The sequence below is a fragment of the Calypte anna genome, chromosome 1 (assembly GCF_003957555.1).
Source record: "Calypte anna isolate BGI_N300 chromosome 1, bCalAnn1_v1.p, whole genome shotgun sequence".
Lineage (NCBI taxonomy): Eukaryota > Metazoa > Chordata > Aves > Apodiformes > Trochilidae > Calypte > Calypte anna.
Window position 1 is genome coordinate 124,995,485 of NC_044244.1, and position 19,707 is coordinate 125,015,191.

The 19,707-nt window shown below is 38.4% G+C and overlaps 1 protein-coding gene across 1 annotated transcript in view; it reads right to left on the reverse strand.

Annotated features, from left to right (window-relative positions):
• The window catches only part of FRMPD4 (FERM and PDZ domain containing 4), a 110,386-nt gene that overhangs the window by 54,177 nt on the left and 36,502 nt on the right, over window positions 1–19,707 (reverse strand). Inside the window, exons 2-3 of the mRNA XM_030452815.1 lie at window positions 12,810–12,970; window positions 10,802–10,904 (exon numbers count right to left, since the gene is read on the reverse strand). Of these exons, the coding sequence (XP_030308675.1) occupies window positions 10,802–10,904; window positions 12,810–12,970 (264 nt within the window). The remainder of the gene's footprint in view (window positions 1–10,801; window positions 10,905–12,809; window positions 12,971–19,707) is intronic.

Here is a 19,707-nt window from a genome sequence, read left to right on the forward strand (position 1 = left end):
CTACTATATTAAAGAGCCTTTTGAGGCTTTTGGGTTTTTATTAAAGGTGACTTTATGTTCAGTCATTTTTATTTTCTACTAGTTTTTGTTTCAGGCCCTTTGTCTAATGAGAAACCAGTTTTGTCTTTTGACTTTCCACTGTGACCAAGAGTGGTAATATTTAACTGATGAATCTCACTTAGAGGACTAATGAGTCAGAATATGTAAAACTGTTCTACTTCCCTTTTAACTAACCATCTGATTGGTCATATAAAATAAAATTAGATACAGATACTCAATCTCTTGGAATTTTTGGGAGTCCTCGATGACTGTGCCACTGCTAAATTAAAAATATGATCTAATTCTGTGTTCTAAATTATCTAGTCCATCAACCAACACAGAAGTTCCTACAAAATTTTTATTCCAATTATGTTATACTAGCAACTTTTAAGGGAGACTCTGGGTCACAAAATTGTTATTATTGGAGGGAAGCAGGAAAGAGAAAGGACTTGCTAATGATAATCTTAAGCCTTTTGATCTAGTTCTCTTTTTTTTTTTGAAAAAGCTTCTGAAGAAAAAATCAAGCCTTGCCAACACGAAGGGAGTCATAAAAATTTAAGGTCAACGGCACCAAGAGCCAGATCCACTTTTTCTTAGTCTAGACATCTCACTTCCCTTTGAATCCAAAAGGAGCATGGATTGAGAGAATTTTATCAGAATAATACTCAAACCAGACACTTCTCATGTGATACTGTTTTTGTGATTTTTCATCTTTGCAGACAAATTACTGGCTACTGGTCACCCCCATATGCTTTTGGTTGCCTGAAAGACAACATTGCTGCCAGAGCAGGGATAAGAAACAGAAGTCCAGAGATAACCACTGTAATTAGACCCTAGTACTATGGGGGACAGCCACTTATGGGCTTCAGGAAGCACCACTTTCATCAGTCGTCATTCATTAAATGTAGTTTGGGAAGTAAGTAGATTTATGATACTGAAAACTAACTCTGAGAGTTCTGAAACAAGAAAAACACAGCAACAGCACACCAAAGAGTCAGGGAAAGGTCTTCCCAGCTTCAGGAACTCCCGAGTCAGTTTTCCATATTGCACCACTATACCAAAGGACCATAAGCTACCAAGACTTCTTTGTGTCACTTTGCACTGAATAGGATTTTAGCCATTCCCTTATCCACTCCTTTTTGTCTTCTCACCCCAGGGAGTGATGCTTCCACCTTGACAGGGAAAAAACCTGCTCTCTTAACAGTAAACAGAGGATTACGCTACCACTCAACATGCCACCTGCCCACAGTATCTAAGCAGCCCCAAGGAAAAGGGCTTAAGACCTCAATTTATACATAATTTACAATTACATGGTTCAAGATTTTTGAAAAGCTATTTGGTATTGCTTCCCCCCCTCCATTCTCACTGTGCTATGAAAAAGACATACAGAGTCACCACACTAACAGTGATACTTGCTTCATCTTCTCCAATTAGACAAACCTGAGTTATTGCAAAATGCACAAAACCCTTCAAATACACACAGTGCCAGGAGCTTCTGCAGAACTAGCACCTAAAGCCTGCAGGTATTTAAAATTTATCAAACTATACAAGACATTACAAATAGGTTGCAGTGTTTTCATCCTTCTCTCTCAACTGTTTATATTATCTTTTGTATTTGCTATCAGCACTGGTGTACATAAAACTGCCAAGCCCAAAACAGGAGATTAAAATACTGTTTTCTTTTTTTTTTTTTTCCCTGATACAAGGCACCTGTAGCAGACACAACCCTCCAAGGGCCAACTTCAAAAGCCATAAAAATATCATGCTTTTTTCACAGCTCTTGACATGACCTTTGCTGTCTTTCTATCAAAATACAGCATTTGCGTATAAGTCATAGTAACTACAAGGCTTTAGCTTGGTACAGACTTTCAGTATTTTAAGGAAGTGTCTCTCTGTTATCCTGAAGCAATTTAGGCAGCATATAAAACATTTAATTTCCATTATCCAAGTGTCCAGCACTGGCTCAGGATAAAAGGAACTGCTGATGCCACCACTGTCCACACTGTGTGCAACACAAGCCTTCACAAAGCATCACAGGCCTTATACAACGCAGCTATCATATCTTCTCCAAAATGGCAATGTTTTCAACTACAGTAGGTTCCTTAGCTGATGTGTATGTACTGAAGCAGTCAGCAACTGACTGTACAGATGAGGGAGTTGTAAACTTCTCAATGAGAGCAGTCACACACTTCTGGAAGGGGAAAGCTGCTCCATGAGTTCTCTGCACACAGTGGTGGAGACATCTCTGCCTTCTTCATACTTCACTGTCAGTCCTTGAGGGCAGCCCAAAATGCACAGCACAAACCTGTCAGCCCATGTTGCTTCTCTGAGCCCAGAAACTGTTCCATGCAAACTGATGCTTCTCAAGCAGGCTCCTGAAGCTCTCTGTCTTCTCTTCCACCTTCTTTTCTGCTGATTAAACCGCTCCGTATCACAGCATTTGTCTTGTGTAGGTGTTCTGTATTAATGTGCTCAAGGTATCCATGTAAACCACAGAACATTCAAGTACTGACACCATGAAATGGAGGGCTGGCTTGTCCAATATAAACCTTTATGAGTTGGAAATATCATCCCAAATGAGACACATAATGTAGCCAAGGAAGAGAAACCACAAGATTTCTGCAGTTTGACACCTCCTTTCTAACCCTCTCTGCCCCACACAAAAGACTTTTAGCTATCTCCTCCTACCTATCCCCTCAAAAAGTAATGATTTGATGCATGGGGTTTGCAGTAACAGCCCAAAGAGGGATAAACACCTACTGCAGAGCATGCAATAGAAGGAAATCCATCACATGGAAGAGTTAATTCCTAATAAACTCAAAGCTGTGTGTTCACTTGCGTGACTTTACTTTTACAATTACTTTGAAACATTCACATCAGAACATCTGGTTTCAAAGTAAATCTTCCATGCAGACAAGCCAATGCTTTTGTTCAGCTGTATGAAAAGCACTAAGCCTGCTTGAACAGGCTAATGAGAGCAACATCTGAAGAAGGTATTTTTGAGCAGTTGCTTGTGTTTTGACCACAGCTGTTCCCTATCTCTCTCTGTACCCTTCCTTTCAAGTCACCATAAAGCAACTTATTATGGAATATCTGACCTGAAATTCATCATGGCTGACTGCTCTTTCTGAAGGATAACAGAGTAAGATGGTGTCATAACACTTCAGTCGGATGACACATCAAGCTTTGGAATCTGAAAAAGGCACCAAACTTGCTAACTACAGGGGGCACCCACCGTGGTGAACATGAAAAGAAACTTATATATAAGTTCTCAGCATTCCAAACGTTTGAGTTATTGAGACCAACCCTGTCTAAACCATGTCAACCAACTTTTCACTGAGAACAGAGGATAGATATGAGCCTGTATGCTTTCACAGACACAACCAGCTTAAAAAGAGTACAATTTTCAGAGCTGGCATTGATTTTAACATGAACAAGTAATATCTATCTATATACAGCTTTCAACTCTTACAGGCCTTTGACAGGGCAGACAAGCATTCCTGAAACCAAATTACAGATTAGTAATTGAAATCTAGAGAGATCTCAATTAGCTCTCAAATTTTTAGCTCGAATATACCTCACTACAGCAGCCAAGAAAAAAGGTAAAGAAGACAACATGAAATTTGTGCTCTTATAGATTACAGCAGCTGATTTAAAGTACTTCAGTTATCTCTCTATTATGTTGCAGAGACACCTCAAAAGGCAGAAAATAGACATGCAACAACACACCCCTTGTCAGAGAGGAACTGAGTCCTCATACCCTGAATGCCAGCTCTACGCTTGGGCCAGCTGATTAGAGGTAGATAGCCAAATGTCCCAGCACAAAGCTTCTCTCCACTGATGTCATTTGTAAAACTCCTTCCCACGACAGAGAATTTGGTTCAATGTTTTCTTCTGTTGAGCATTATGTATCTAAAACCCAAAATTCTAGCAACTCATAGGATCAAGGCCTGAAACAAATTGGGTAAAGCCTCTGGATTTATATACAAAACTGGGAAGATAATGGAGCACCTTCAGGTTAAAACGTTTGCAGGACTGATTTTTCAGGAACAGCAGGCTTTAAGATTCCTGGTTGCTAACCAGTATCACAGCTAATAGGTTAATATATTTAAATTTTTCCTGTGAGTGTTGGCGAAGAAATAATGTCTTTAATATTAAGTTCATTTGCTTTGTATTTCTTCATCCAATATATGAAACACGCTAAGCCTAGGGACAGAAAATAAATTTGAAGAATGGTATTTTCAGCTTCTGTGAGGAGACCATGATGACAGGCACTGCCACTGAGCTCCCTTTTGCACTTGGGTGTGCAAAATGATGATGCAGAGGAGGCAGACTGGTCCCCTGACAGGCACGGAGCAAACAGCAGTGACAGAATCCTCATCCACTCCAAGATAAGGATGAGAATGGTCAGTATTGATTAAAGTCATGTTAGCACGTAAAATGCAACACAGCCTGAAATCCTGGAGGGTTCCTGCACTCTAGTCTTCCAGTAACACAAACTTAAAACAGAAACTCTACTGCAAAGTTGAAAGAATCCTCCAGATCCTCTTGATGAAAACTTGTCGTGACATGAACTTGCCAAAACAAGAGTTATTTCAGAAGGGTTTGTGAGTAATTTATTTTATATAGAATATCGAGCCAACAAGAAAGAAACACCCTTAATGAATTTCACCTTTTTCAGTTCTTGCTTTGCAATTAAAGTGTTTCAGTGGAATTCCATAAGACATCACATACTAATTTACTGCTGTTACAGTTTCAAGAAAAGGCACTAATCAATCTTAATTTAGCAACCTAGAAGTCAGGTTTCTAATCTAAGACAGTTTTTTGTGTTCCTTCTTTAGTCAATGCATAAACACATAAACAAATCTTTCTGCAACAGGGCAGTTTATTCCAAACCCAGAATCTTGGACAGAACACCCTCTTCAGGTACCCATCTCTCCTCACAGGCTGCCTGAATAACTAGTTTAACTGAAATATGAACAAAATACCATTAGTGTGTCGTACTCTGGCCATGTTTTATGGGGCAAGCAGTATATCTGTGTGTCACTTAAAATTTCACTAAAATATCTTGATAAATAAAAAGACATTTTACATATATTAGGATACTTGCAGACTAATGCACACCCACTAGAATCTCAGATAATCACATCTTACATGGTTTAGAAAATACCTATAAATATATTATAAGGCAAATTATTTGTTAGACATATTTCTTTAGGTGTTTTAAAAGAACGTTTTAAGAATCAGTTTAGCCAGCCATAAGATACAAATTTAACATTAATCAACGGTAATGAATACATGAACCTCTGATGAACCAATTAATTGATACAGTACATTACAATGCCTTCTAGTATGTTAGCTTTGCATTGTTGCTCACCTCCAATTATGCAAAAATTTGCTACAATGTGCAATGACTTTAATGTTACCTGAAAACACTTCTTTAAATATTTGTGGAAAGTTTTAAGTCACAGAATCCATAACTGCAGTAAAATAAAATCAAGGTAAGTGGCTCCTGCAACAATTTTGAACTGACTAAACTTCAAATACACATTCTTCCTTTAGTGTTCTGTTCTCTTGCTCCTTGCTCAGATTGTAATAATACATTTAGAAAACCAGGCCTGTTTCTTCCTCTTTTTCCAACTTCAGTAACTTTCTCCCTTGAATGGAACACATCTAGACTGAAACTGTAAGTGATGCTCATAAAGGTGACCTCTCTTTGTGAGGAAAACCATAAACATGACTTCTGGGTTTGTACTTGAAAAAAGCTCAAGAGAACATAATGTGGTGCAAAAGCTATTGAACATTACCAAAAAATACTAAGTCCTTATGTATTTTGTTTGCAAGCCATACTGTTTTCATATTTCTGCAACTCTTGGCTTTCAAAGGACAACATGAACACTAGTTAAATGTTGCCAGTAAAGCAGGACCAAAAGAATAAGATGGATGAGAATAACCTACAGGGGATACGTATAATGAAATCCCTGATAAGCTGCAAACCTGAGACCTCCTAGGATTGAATAGAATCCTTCAGCGCTTAAAAACCACATCAGGTTCCTTTTCAGTACCCCCTGGAGTCTGCAGAGGTGGCTTTAATACAGTTTTCTATTTAAAGAAGCTTATTTTCAGTAATGAGTGTTTAGAAAGCACACACATAATTAAAATATCAGAATGCAATAAAGAGACAATGTGAAAAATTCTGCATTATGTGCTTCCTTTATCTTATCGCATTTTCCCGTAGTAACATTGTTACACAAAAGGGACTTTCTTAAATGGCCAGTCTAACTATTTGTAACCCAGCAGGAGTAATAAGTACACAATTAGCTTGGAACTGATAGGAAAAGGAATGAAACAAAATTAATAACCTGAAAAAAAAAGGCTCTGACGTATTTTGTGGAAAATTTAGAAAGAAAGCAAATTTATTGTTTAGGAACATGCATAAATAAATTAAAAGATTTAATTGGCATTTTTAAGGTACCCTGCTTGACGGGTATTTTGATTTATTTTGATCTTTTTGATTTAAGATAGCTCATAGCAGAAATTCTCTTTTCCATTTTCTTTTCCTTCAATAGCATAAATCTTTTCATAAGTAAATGTTCCAACAATATTTTATTGGAAAATAACTAAGTATTGCATTACACAAAAAAGCACTGTTGAACGCTCAAGGCTGACTTAACAGCTAACATTTGTGAATACTTTTGTTTGAAGGTTTTGAGTTCTGCTAAGCTTTTAAAGCATGATGATCATCTAGTTATGAAAGGTGCCTTTTTTTTTTTCATGCAGTTTGGGTTTTTTTCTGTGTTTGGCATACAATGACCTTTATGTCTGTATTTTAAAAATAGATTAATTTTTCTCCACTCTTTGTAATTACAAAGACAAATCATTTCCTGACTTTACAAAAAGCTTTGAAGGAAAGTTGCATAAAAATAGCCACAGAATTTCACATCATGAATACCAAATATAACTTGTTATGCCAAATCAGCAGGAGACCATGCAATCACAGAAAAAAAATACAGTGTTGTAATATAAGCTTTTAATTGATTTGCAGCAGTGACCAGGAGATGGTACAGTGGAAGATCTTGAGGGAAAAGAGGAATGGGAGGCCAAGCTAAAAAGCAGATTTCAGCTTGTCCCAGGCACTGGTGTGTTCCTCTAGGACATGGATCTGAAAGGTCAGAGCCCAGTAGAGTTCAGTGAACTTCATGGAGAGCCTTGCCCAAGTACCAGAACAGTCTACTCCAATCTGCAAGGAAGCAGACAGGTACAGCAGGACAGGAATTCAGCTCCACAGGGAATGCCTGGCCAAGATCCAGTGTAAAACGCAAACCAACCAGAGATGGAAATGGAGAGGTCATCCAGGAGAAAGAAAGAACCCTTACCAGGCCAGGCAGGGATGGAGTTTGCAAAGATCAGCTGGCACTTAAGCTGGCATGGGATGTGTATGGTAGCAAGAAGGGCTTTCTACAAGTACATCAGCAGTGAAAGCCATGGGATATCTGAACTTGTTGCTGCATGGGATCAGCAACCTAATGAAGGGCACTGAAAATGCTTGAGGTACTTGTCCTGATTTAGACTGGTATAAAGATAATTTTCTGTCTTGTAATTTTGCTTTCAGCTAAGTCTCTCATAAGTAGCTGCACTTGCTGAAATTAACAGCAAGTTTCTCAGTCAGTGTCTGCTTCTAGGACTGATAATGCTTGATGTTTAGAGGTACAGCTAGAGAATGGTGTGCAGAACCAAAGCCACTGCTCAGTTCTGAGGAACATCTTATGCTCCAGAAAGAGAGAGTGAAGAGGTCACACTTGTAACCCTTCTTTAGGGAGGAGTGGACAAGACAAATGACCAAAATTGACTGTCAGAGTATTCCATCCCATAGGCATCATACTCCGCATAAATCTGAGGGATCACGAGGGTCAAGACCTTCCTTCACCTTCAACTTTCATTCTTCCCCTTCTTCCCCTTCTTCTCCTGTCCCTATTTGCTTCAGCATTCTGGGAAGATTCCATCCATTCCTCTGCCTGCAGTCCTGATCCATGCCAGCCTGAATCCATGTGTTCCTGCCTCCAGATCCTGACAGATGCTAACTCCAGGAATCTAGCCTGGATTTTTCCAAGGCTGCCCTGCAGCCTCAGTGGGGATGTGATCTGGGCAAAGGGGGAAGGAATGTGGCATTGTTTTTCTGCATATATTTAATAATTTTTTTCCTTTTTTCCATTACTGTTTCATTAAAGCTATGTAGTTTGGTTTCCAACCCCTAAATCTCTTTCTCTTATTCTCTCTCCTATCTTTATCAGGGAGGGGGATTAATAGAGAGCATCTGTCATTCAGTTAATTGCTGGCCCAGCATTAAACCATCACACTACTCTCTGATTCCTTGGCTTTGGTTTTTACTGGCAAGGTCTGCCACTCTGATCCCGGCGCTTAGTGGCAGAATTTAGAAAACAGAGGTAACTATCCATGGCTGACAAAGACTGAATTAGAGATTTCTTAGGCAACAGGGACACTCACAAGTCCATAAGCATAGATGGGATGCATCTAAGGCTGTGCAAGGAGAGGTTCATGTCTTGTAAAAGATGCTCTCTATCCTTTTTGAAAGGTCACTAGTTGGAAACTGAAACATCTGTCTACTGTGTCTGTGAAATCCTCATCTTTGGAGATATTAAAATATTGACAAGTGCTGATCATGCCATATAACTGTGACACTAGCTTGCTTTGAGATGTTGGACTAGATGACCTACAGATCTCTCATCTCAGTACGATGGTTTTGCTATTATTCCCCCTGGTTAACCTAATGAGCATCTAAAAGCAGCTCATTCCTGACCACAGATACACTGCTACCATCTGGAACATACAAATTTTAAATCACTCTCATGTACATTGAAAACTGAAAGCAAACTTCTTCAAAGTTGCAGATGTCCCTAACCCATATGAAAACCTTCTATTACACATCACTATAAAGAACTGCTTCTGCTGTGGTGTAAGGACTGTACGGTGACACTGTCTAATCACTTCAGGTATCCCCACTGGCAGAAAAAGAACACTCTTCATTTCAAATGCTGTAATATACAACCCCAACATATGTCACTTTGAGTATTATCAAAGAGCAAGTCTCTTTCAAAATCCCAACAGCAGATAGTTCGAGGGAAGAGGTAGAATTACAGTGTAAGAAAAGTGTCACCAGAAGCTTCCCCTGGAATGCAACAACACTTAATTTAAGACATTACCTATGGAGTCAACATAATTGGGAAGGGTGATGTTCTCACATAGCTTCTCATTTGAAGGCAGACAGAGCATCAGCCACACATTAAACCTAGATTGTCTCAGACCTAATCAGTCTATTTTCCTTGCTGTTATTACTATATATTGCTGGCAGCAGAGAAATGAGATAGAGATCCGAATTCTGATTACTCACATACCAAAGAATCTGGGAATGAACAAAAACTGCAATATGATCACTTTGTGCAGAAACAAAGACATAAAGAATTACTTTATGATCTATTTGTGGGGCTTATGCTGGTGGACAAAGCAGAGCATGGACTGAAATTTATTTTGAACAGGACAGTTCCTGCAGTCCATGGGGTCCCTGTCACAAAAACAAGAACATCAAAGTCCACACTTAATGTTCCTGTTAGTGGACTTGATCCTTAACACTTACTTTTTAAAATCTGAAAAAGACAAAAAAATTCTTTTTCTCTAAACCTGCACACATAAAAGCATTGGTGTTGGTGGCATCTGTATATCTTTTCCACATCTCCTTTAGAAGTTTGCTTCACAGCTATGAGCAGCCATTTGCTCAACTTATGATTCTCAAGAGGGATATAACTATTATGGCATCTCCTGCCCAAATTTCTGGAAGCAAATCTGTCTTCACAAACTTACATGGGTAATACTGACAACACTGACAGCATCACCTCAACTTGAGTATCTTTCTTAGGAAATTACTAGACCCACCAATTCAGAGTTACATCAATGAGAAGGAAAATAAAGAAACAAAACTGGTGTCCAGCAACCAGCTAATCGACTTTAAAATAATCACTTTTATGTTTAATTTTTTACTTTCCAGTCACTTTTCTATGCAACTAACATTTCTTGTTACTCAAAATGCAAAGCTTGCTATGTCAACCCCATCGCATCTTTTTTCTGTGTCCTGAGCATCCATTAGTCCCTGTCCTTTCTTTCCTTCTACATCCCACTACAATGGCATTTGTTTTCTTCTGTATTCTCCAGTCATATTTTTGTCTTTTATGCCTCCTATCTACATAAGCCCTGTCAACTCTTCTTATGAAAACTCACCTACCTGCTATCCACCCAAACATTCCTTGAGCTTCCCTACATACTCCCATTCACATGCACCCATCTGCTTTCAAAAATTACCCCACTGCTTTCTTTCCTCTTCACATAAGTCAGAACTGACTCAGTTTTCTTCATGTGAGAAAAGCAATAGAGCAACCACAACTGGAGCTGCCTTGCTCCATGAATTATCTTTTTAACAACCCATGAAAAAATAAACATTAGGAGATTATTAGTTCTCTCTTGATACCCAAGTATTTTGCAGATGTTTCAGCAACAGTTTTTTTTCAGCTACACAGAGAACATTGAAGAGGACACTTCATTTCAATACTAAATAAGTTCAGTATTCTTCATTATGACTAGAGTAATATTTTCTATTTTTTCAGCTATGAGAATGCAAGAGAGTGTATTATCACATGAATGAACAAGCACTGAGCTACTGGGTTCATAGTTTAAGTGAGAGGACATCACCTACCTGACAAGGTCAATGACTCTTTCCCTTGGGGCAGTGCTGACTGGCTCATCATTAATCATTATGATCTGGTCCCCTGGTATAAGCTTTCCTTCAGAGGGTCCACCTGGAGACAAATAAAAAAAAAAAAAAAAAGAATAGGTTAGTAGACCATTGTACATGCACAAGTATGCACAGTTGTTCACATGATATGAATGTTTCTGTCTATAGCTAATGGCATATTTAAAATTAGTACTATTTCTGACACTACCAGTTCTTCCTCACCAGGAAAATCGTAACAGCTAGTGGCTTAGCTAGTGTCTTTCTACTGAAGTTCCTCAAGTTAAGCTTCAAAACCACATCTAGGCACCTAAAAATAAATGTTTGGTCCTCTAGACGGCTAAAAAAACCCCATAAGATGAGGCCTGATTCACCCTTTAAGGTGTGATCTACCATAACTTACTAACCCATGATCAACGTTCATCTGATATTCTTATAAGATCACCCTGAGGATGACTCCTTTTATGTAATTAAATGACCCTGCTTAAGTAGGGTCAGGAAGGTCAGGAAGTGTTTTTCCCCAGTGCCTACACCGTATCTTCCTTGGTGCAATACACTCTTTCCAGTCCCAGACAAAGTAACACTAAAGAACATCTTATTCCTTCTTTCTATGAAACATGATTCACATGTTTGACAGCTGACTTTCCTGTTCTGGGCAAATGAAACTTAACAAACCTGTTTCCTTCCATCTGCAGACAGTAATTTTCTATGCCTCCAGTCTCTGACTCTCTTTTCCTCTGGATTCCTACCATTTGGTGAACACAACTTTTACATACATCCAAAAGCTTTGTTACTTGCAATTAGACCCAGCTACTTGGTGTTAGTCTGAGTAGACAACCAGACAGATGTATCTGCTCTAGATTCTGACAATTTTGAAAGTTATCTTGAGTTTACACTTGATAAAATGTACATAATACTTTGCTTCTCAGCACAATTACATGCCCAGAAGAGAGCGTCACATGCCCAGTTAATTTAACAGCTGAGCTAATGCTGTTCCTTTCCTTTGGTTTGGAGTTCCCTTCAGCATAAATGGATCAAATCCATATAGGAGAATGTTGTTCTGAATTCATTTTTCCATGTATTCACTCACAATAGAACAAAATAAATACCTTTTTCCAAAATGACCTTTAATATGAAAATGCATTTATAACACTAACTTGGGAGAGAATATCTGCCTGGATTTAGTTCAAATACGAGTTACAATGCTCACTTCATCTGAAAGCAATACAAATACAATCAATGCACACACATGGGTAAATGACATCAGAACTTCAAAAAAGTCAATTTTGCCTCTCCTCTGCTCTCCGCAGGGGTTCTGGAGAACATATTGAACAAGAGCAAAGTCAAATCCCTGTCCTTGTCTCCAAGGGAATTTTATGTAACTAGTGAGCTTTTCAACATGGAGAGCAGGAGCCCACTCTTTGTGAGGCTGAGCAGCCTCAGGTTTTGTCCCCTGTAAATTCAAAAATACAACAACTAAAAAAAAAAAAGTCCACAACAACAACCCTTTTTCAACACCAAATACATCGTCAGAACCATATATTCTAGTTAGAAACCTAGTTTACTCCTGGGAAGATGATGATCTAAAGAATGAAGAATAGGTAACTATATCCTCGTAACTCAACATACCTCTTGAAAACACCAATTTGATGGCAATGAAGGTGACATTGAAAAAATATAAACATAACATGGGGAAAACCTTCTTTCCTTGAATGAAGCAGGTCAACTATTTTCCAGGCAAACAGAGGTAATGGCTCAGAGTAATAACCTAAAACTGACCTTTTGAGAACACATTTAGATAACAGTGAAAAATCAGTGCATTGAGGGAAACTAATCTGTAACAAAGGCTTAAAATCCTACCTAGTATTTGTGATTACTTTATCTGCCTAAATATTCTAACAGTTGTAATTGTATTTCATCTCAGTAGATTAAGTCCCAAGTTTGGTTCTGGGGTCAGGTGGGGAAAACATACCTGGTGTTACTGAGCGTACAACAACTGGCTTTTCACTACCAGCCACAAACCCAAATCCTAGCACAGGATCCCTCCTCATTTCCACTTTCCGAGGGGCTGGAGGGGTTATTTGGCAGCTCTCTATTCGAGGGTCTTCAAATGTGGCTGATTGTGTCATGTGACTGTGAAAGAAAATAAAAGATGGAAAAAGGAAAAAATCATTAAAACATGATTTTGTGGTATCTACTGGAGCCAAGCAATTTCTGCAACAATGAGATGAAAACCTGAAATGTTCTCACTATAGGAACTAAAGCATCAACTTAATAATTTTCTATTGGATTTTCTTATACGTAAAGCAATAATGCTGCTGGCAGGTCTCAAGAACCAATCAATAGTATCAACTGATAAAGAAGTCTCTCTTTGACAGCATACATTTAATCATAGCCCATATGTGAAAGAAAAATAACCCAGCAATGAAGTCTGTGTCATCGGTGCTTGAACTTTTCATCCTTCATTTTTTGGAAGGGAAAAATGATAGTGACTTACTCATACTGTAAAACATAACAATTAGGAGTCTGCCAGCCTTTTGCAAGAAGATAGAACACATTAAAGTTTGGTTTTCTAAAATGTTAAGCATGTTTCCAAATCTGAGTACCCTCAGATACCCTACCTACGGTGCAGGTAATAGCTCTATGTTTACTACTTGGGTAAATTCTTAGAAGTAATTTCAAACTGTTCCTGGAAAAAAATTAAAAAAAAAACCCAAAACAGATAGTAAAAAAAATCATGGTAATCAGCAATTACTAAAATACTTTCTGCTTAAATGTTATGATGAAGCTTACTTATTGTAAATAGAAGAAAAAATTCTCATGGTTGGAGGGAATGATCTTAATTTTTCTAGCAGAAAATAAAAAGAATAAGAGCTACCCAACATCATGCATCCATGAAAGAGATCACAGTTTAAAAGCATGAAGACCTCTAAATTAACATTAATAAACACTGAAATGTGACGGATGTTGTATGCAGACTGAACATACTTTGTGTTTATTACCCAATGCCTGGAGCTCCCTGGTGAATCACAGCTACCAACTCCTAGTGAGGTTTAGACAGACAAAAAAACCCACTCCGGTGTCACAGACTTCCAAAGGCCATAAATTGAACTCAGGTGCTTAAGAAAATCTAGTCATCACTGCAAAGACAAACTGCACCTGGTTAGTCTAGCAGAAAGACAGATTACAGCTCATGGTATCAGGTAATTAAGTCTTGACTTAGCTCAGACAGCATTTGTTGAAAGCTGCCTGAGAGTTAATTATTTTATTTTATTTTTTTAATCTTCAAGAGACTGTAAATCTGCAGATGCTGAACTAGCTTCAGCTCGGTGGATAAATGCAGTAGCTGAATAGAGCCAAGTCCCAACTCCATCTGCAGGGAGGATCCTGTGCTGAGAAAGGTCTAGATGCCCAACCTAAGAACACCACAGAGGACATCACAGAGTCTAATATCACTATACAAGTAGGCAGTATCAACAGTTTAAAAGTTGGTCTCCTCATTAATAATTAACAATATGAAAACCAAATGTTTTTCCATATCCTTGACATCACATGTAACATGTTATAACATGAGTTAGGTGACATCCCATGACACTAGAATAGTTGCTCTCTCCTCTCTCTTTTCACCCTTCAAATACAGTTCCCTGAAGAACCCCAGACAAGTGGTCCATAAGATGAAAGGCATTATTCAGACATCTGTTTTCAGATGAATGATAAGGAAAAAACTTCTCTGATCGTTCCCCAACACATACACCTTGGGCATGACATCAGTTTTCATTCTCACCATGGTTTGCTTTTATTACTGAAACACAGGACAGCAGCAAAATCACAGTAAACTCTCAATAGAAGTTAATTCCTGTGACTGGATTTGTCTAGAGCTTTTTATTCAAATAACTTCTTTATGTCTATCACTAGATTCAGTCTGACTAAGTGTAAAATACTTACTTCTCATGCATCTGATCACAGGTAGCAGATGCTACATCCTTATAAAAATAGGAGGGAATCTGTCTGCTCTCCTAGTACCTGTATAAAGTCAATTCAGCAAAGAAAATAAAGTTTCTTTTACAATCTGATATTTCATTCCTCTGCTGCTCCTATTCCTCCAGTTTTTGTCAATTAATTTTAAATAATGGTATTTTACACTATTCAAAAGAACTGTTAGAAAATCCAGAGAGCTCTTTATGAAATCAGTCCTCAAGATCTCCTAGCCACTCTCCTCCCCATCAATTCCTGTTTATGATTTGAGCTTCTAGATATTCAAACATTGTGTCTTTCAAATGTGACAGTTTCTGAGGTGTCGCTGGTATTTCTGAAACTATTTATTTCAACTTGTGAACTTTGCTTTGGTAGAGAATAGAAAACTCTGCATTCCTCCCTTCTTTAAGGTGACAGCCTTACCAAACTTCCCACGAAGTTATGATGTTCTATTTAATAACTTTTTCCTAACATCTGCTTCTATTTCTGTAATTGGGCCACTATGAACTGACACTGTCTCCAAAGTAGAAATGCAGCATGGACTTTCAAGCAACTTGAAAATACCACTTGACCCTTTGAGAAATACCACTCTGCCATTCTACGTCCTCTCTCTTCCAGCACTCGTGTAGTCTGGTTTAAAAACTAAATCATGAAGAGGAAAAAAAAAACCAACAACCCAACACAAACCCAGAGCCCAATAACCCACCAACAGCTGCACTTCAGATAACAAATTGCAAGAGCAGACAGAGAGATGTGCTCAAAAGAGCAGCTCTGCTAGCAGATGCCTCACTCCAGCCACTGCATTGGCTTTTACAGAGAATCTGCAGCAGCAGCAGCAGCAGCAGTTATTCAAAGTCTAAGCAAGATGATCAGCAAGGAGCAGTTCATCATGATTTTGAGTGGCACAGCAGGTTTTATTGATTTTTAAGGTTATCCACCTTCAAATATATCAACTAAAAAGGTTCTGCATCTCATGCTTCCCCAGCTTCCTGCATCAGATACTCTTGTATCACTCAATACGCTGGAAAGGTATTTCAAGAGAGTAGCAAGATACATTAATATCATCCCGGAAGAGATTAGATGACTACTCAAAGCTTTGTGTGATGTTTGACAAAGCCTCTTCCTCCTGTGGCTGGATCATTATTGAAATGCCAGTTGTAGTATCATAGTTCAAGATTAATTTGAATTTTCCATTAATTAGAGGTATTTTATCTCCATCTCGGCTATGGAAAATATAGACTCCTGAAGAATAACCACACTAAGATATTTATTTTTCAGGAGGCAAAATGGAAGAAAAGTAAAAAGGCAAGGATTTTAAGTATGAACTGCTGTTTCCACATAGCCAAACACAAGCTGCCCTTAGACCGCCTTGAAAAGATACAGATTTCCAACCATTTTCAGTGACTGAGATGAGTCTCGGCTTTACACAGGACTGCCTTCTCTGATGTACTCTTATTGTGAGCAGTAGGAGACAGCTGTCAGGAGGGTAATTCTTAGAGAATTTCTTGAACAGAGATTTTATATAGCAACATCTTGGAAGAGATAAACTACCAGATATGGAAAATCATAGCAGCAGTGCAATTCCAAATGTTTATGCGCAAAAGCTCTCTGTGGTAACTACTGTACTCAAAAGAGAGGGTAACAAGGAAAACAAGAGAGAAATCATCCGAGCATGCCTGCATTGATACACAGAGAAGCACGGAGGCACTGCAGGGTGGCACAATATTGGTGTGCACATTTATCCCCAGAGGGCCCTAGAGTGAGGGAAGGAGGAAGAAAATCAGGAAAGAAGAGTACCTTGGGAAACACTGGCCTGCTGCCACAAACACAAACAAATTGTGTTTGCAGTTTCTATCTGCAAACACAATTCAGTTGCCCAGGATGTTATGGGAGCCTAATGTAACAAGGGTGTGCCTGGATTAATGCCCAAGGAAGTCAAAGGTAGGGTTTAAGGCTGGCACTTTGAACCTTTGCATCATTAGCTTCATAATTATTAACTTGGTAACATTTCCTATGGAAACTGTCTTTAGTATTTTCCTCATTCAAATTATACACTGAATAACCAAAGAAATATATACAAGGACTGTAATTAAAATGAGAGCTTGATTTGATAGTGCACATTAGAAATTAAAAGCAAAGTATTGGTGCACAATGCTTTTTCAGCCTTTGGATTTTGATGTGTCATTCCCTGACATTTAGGGATTAGTGGGTTAATTGTGAAAGGTTTGTCTATGAAAGATAAGAAAAGCTTGTCCTTAGCAGGCTGAAAATAGTTATGCAGGAGTTTGCAGTTCCACAGGACAATGTTTAGGGGGCCTAACTTTTCTAGGAAACCCAAAACTATGATATGAACGCAGCAACCCTGGTTATGATAAACATTCTTTTGGTAATAAGTAACAAAAGCACATAAACAACTTTAGCTCTATCCTGCAAAGGCATGCAAAAGTGATACCTCAAGGTCAGTTTAACACAGCTGCACACCCAAAACCAATAAAACTGTAATCAAATGGATGGTGCATTATATCATGAAAGCATGGAGATAGGCTGCAGTTTGTGTTCCATTTTGTATTTCTGCTTTACAGCTTGTTTCAGTGACTTCAAATGGTTAACATTTATTCTCAATTTTGAGGGTTTTAATCCCTCACTTTTAAAGAGTTACAATATCTCTGCTATACAGATTGATTTAACTACAAAATAGACTCTGTTTTGACTTAAGACACAGCAGGTATAATCCTGGTCAATGATGGAGAAGAGTTTGTGGAAATGTCAAACCACTCATGGGCTGATGAGTGAGAGTGGGATAAGGATAAGGACTTTTTACTGAAGGTTTAATTCAGAAATAAAAAAAATACTTAAAATTGTTAAATACTGTTAAAATCAATAATTCAGAGGGGCTGGAGGATCTGATTTGTTGGCTGCAATTGTGATTTTCAGAAAGACCTATGCAAGTTAATGACATCACAGAAACTTTCATTTACAATTGACCATCTAAATCCCTGAGAACACCAACCTTTGCCCATCCCGCTACAAAACTCCCTTTATTTATCTTAAGCTAGTGTCTAAATAGGAAAAACAATCTTCTTCATTCCTTCTCTCCTCAAGTTCCTGGCAGCTCTCAGCATACCTCAAGTTAATTTGTTTCCTCCAAGAAATCCCATAAGAATTATTAAGAACTAGGACACAAGTATCAAAATCATACAGCAGCTGTATTTGCCTTCTACTTTGAAATGGTATTTCAGGAAAAAAGTGCCCAAATAATTACTACATTGCTAAGTAAAATAGCTGCTTCTACAGAGAAGCTGATGGCTTGAGAAACTGCTCCGTTTAGCAGCAAACCAGAATCGCTCACAGTTCCAGAATTCTTTTTGGACATACTCAACAGATGAAAGTTTTCAGCTGTTCAAAAAGGAGTTAACTTCTAACACTTCAATAAAATGCTGCCTACATTTTCACTGTTTTTCTGTAGGTGTGTATGTTAAGAAGTCAATAAATAGCACAGGCACAAAGTACAACTGAGATGCCTGCCTGCCTTCCTCCCTCCCTTCCTCCCCTCCCTTCCTTCCCTTCCTTCGTTCCTACTTTCTTTCTTTCTTTCCTTCCTTCTTTCTTCATAAGCTTCTTCAGCAGTTAAATCCTCTAAAGTCAGGTCATTTTATACCACCCTAGAAAATGTTTGGCATATGCCATCTGGATGAACATATGGCAAAAATGTAATTAGAAACAAAAAAGATTTGCTGGTTTCAGAAGTTGGTGACAGCTTTTTTGATAAAATTGGATACAGGGAGATCTGACACACACACACACACACAAAAAACCCAAAATCCACTCTTCCTCCAAGATGTGCAATCTAAACCAAATGAGGTGAAGCTAGATTTCAGTGAAAAAAACTGACGTAGATATAAATTTAGAGGAATAAAATGATTTATGCTGAGCTTCAGGCAGGCACTGGGAAAAATATACTGAAAGCATTACAATGACAATTAGCACTCTCATATTGTGAAAATTACATGTGTAATACATGAAAGATTCTACATTCTGCATGAACTGTATATGAATGCTATATACCGGGATGGACTTCTATACTTTAATCCCACAAAGACATGGAAATAAATGCCAAGTACCAACTGCAGTTTAGCAGTTGTTTGTTTTGAGTTTTGTATCTACAGATTGCCAGAGAGGTTCCCTTTTATTTTTCTTCTCCCAGGATGGCCATAAGCATTTCCAGAGCTCTGTTCACAATGAACGTGGAGTTTCTTGCCAGCTGTATTGGGATGGGACTTTTCAGGCACCAGCCAAATAGCACATATTGCATATAAGTATCTCAGTGAAAATTAGCCATGATGAAAAAAAGGGCCACAGAGGGTGGGAAGGAAAGATACCCTGCAGAGAGGATTTATGAATATCATAAGACGAGTTACAGAACAACAACAACAACAACAAAGGAAAAAAATTAAATAAATAAAGTTTTCAACACTTAAATACACTAGGGAAAAAAATCTCAAAGGAGAAGCTCTAGCAGAGGAAGAAAATAGGAGCTCCCAGCATCACTGGCCACCTGAATAGTGGAAATGACTCTCCTGTAAGCAGGGCATGATGCCATCCTGTCTTTCTTACTGCCTGAAATGCAGCCTACATCAGTGCACCAATGATGAGTACGTCAAAATAGCACTCATGCACATGTGGCATATAATTCATGCTTGACAGACTCCCTCCAGCCCTGTAACATGGAATTATGCTGCTGCACAAAGAATGGCACTTCTGCATCTAGTTTTTGCACCAGCAACCTTCTCCCATTCAGGTGACACTGCCTTCAGCTGAGGTACTCCTGGTTTCAGAGCCTGTAAGTTGAAGGAGATTCAGGGGCCCCCTCTGTCAGCTTGAGCAGGCTTTCAAAG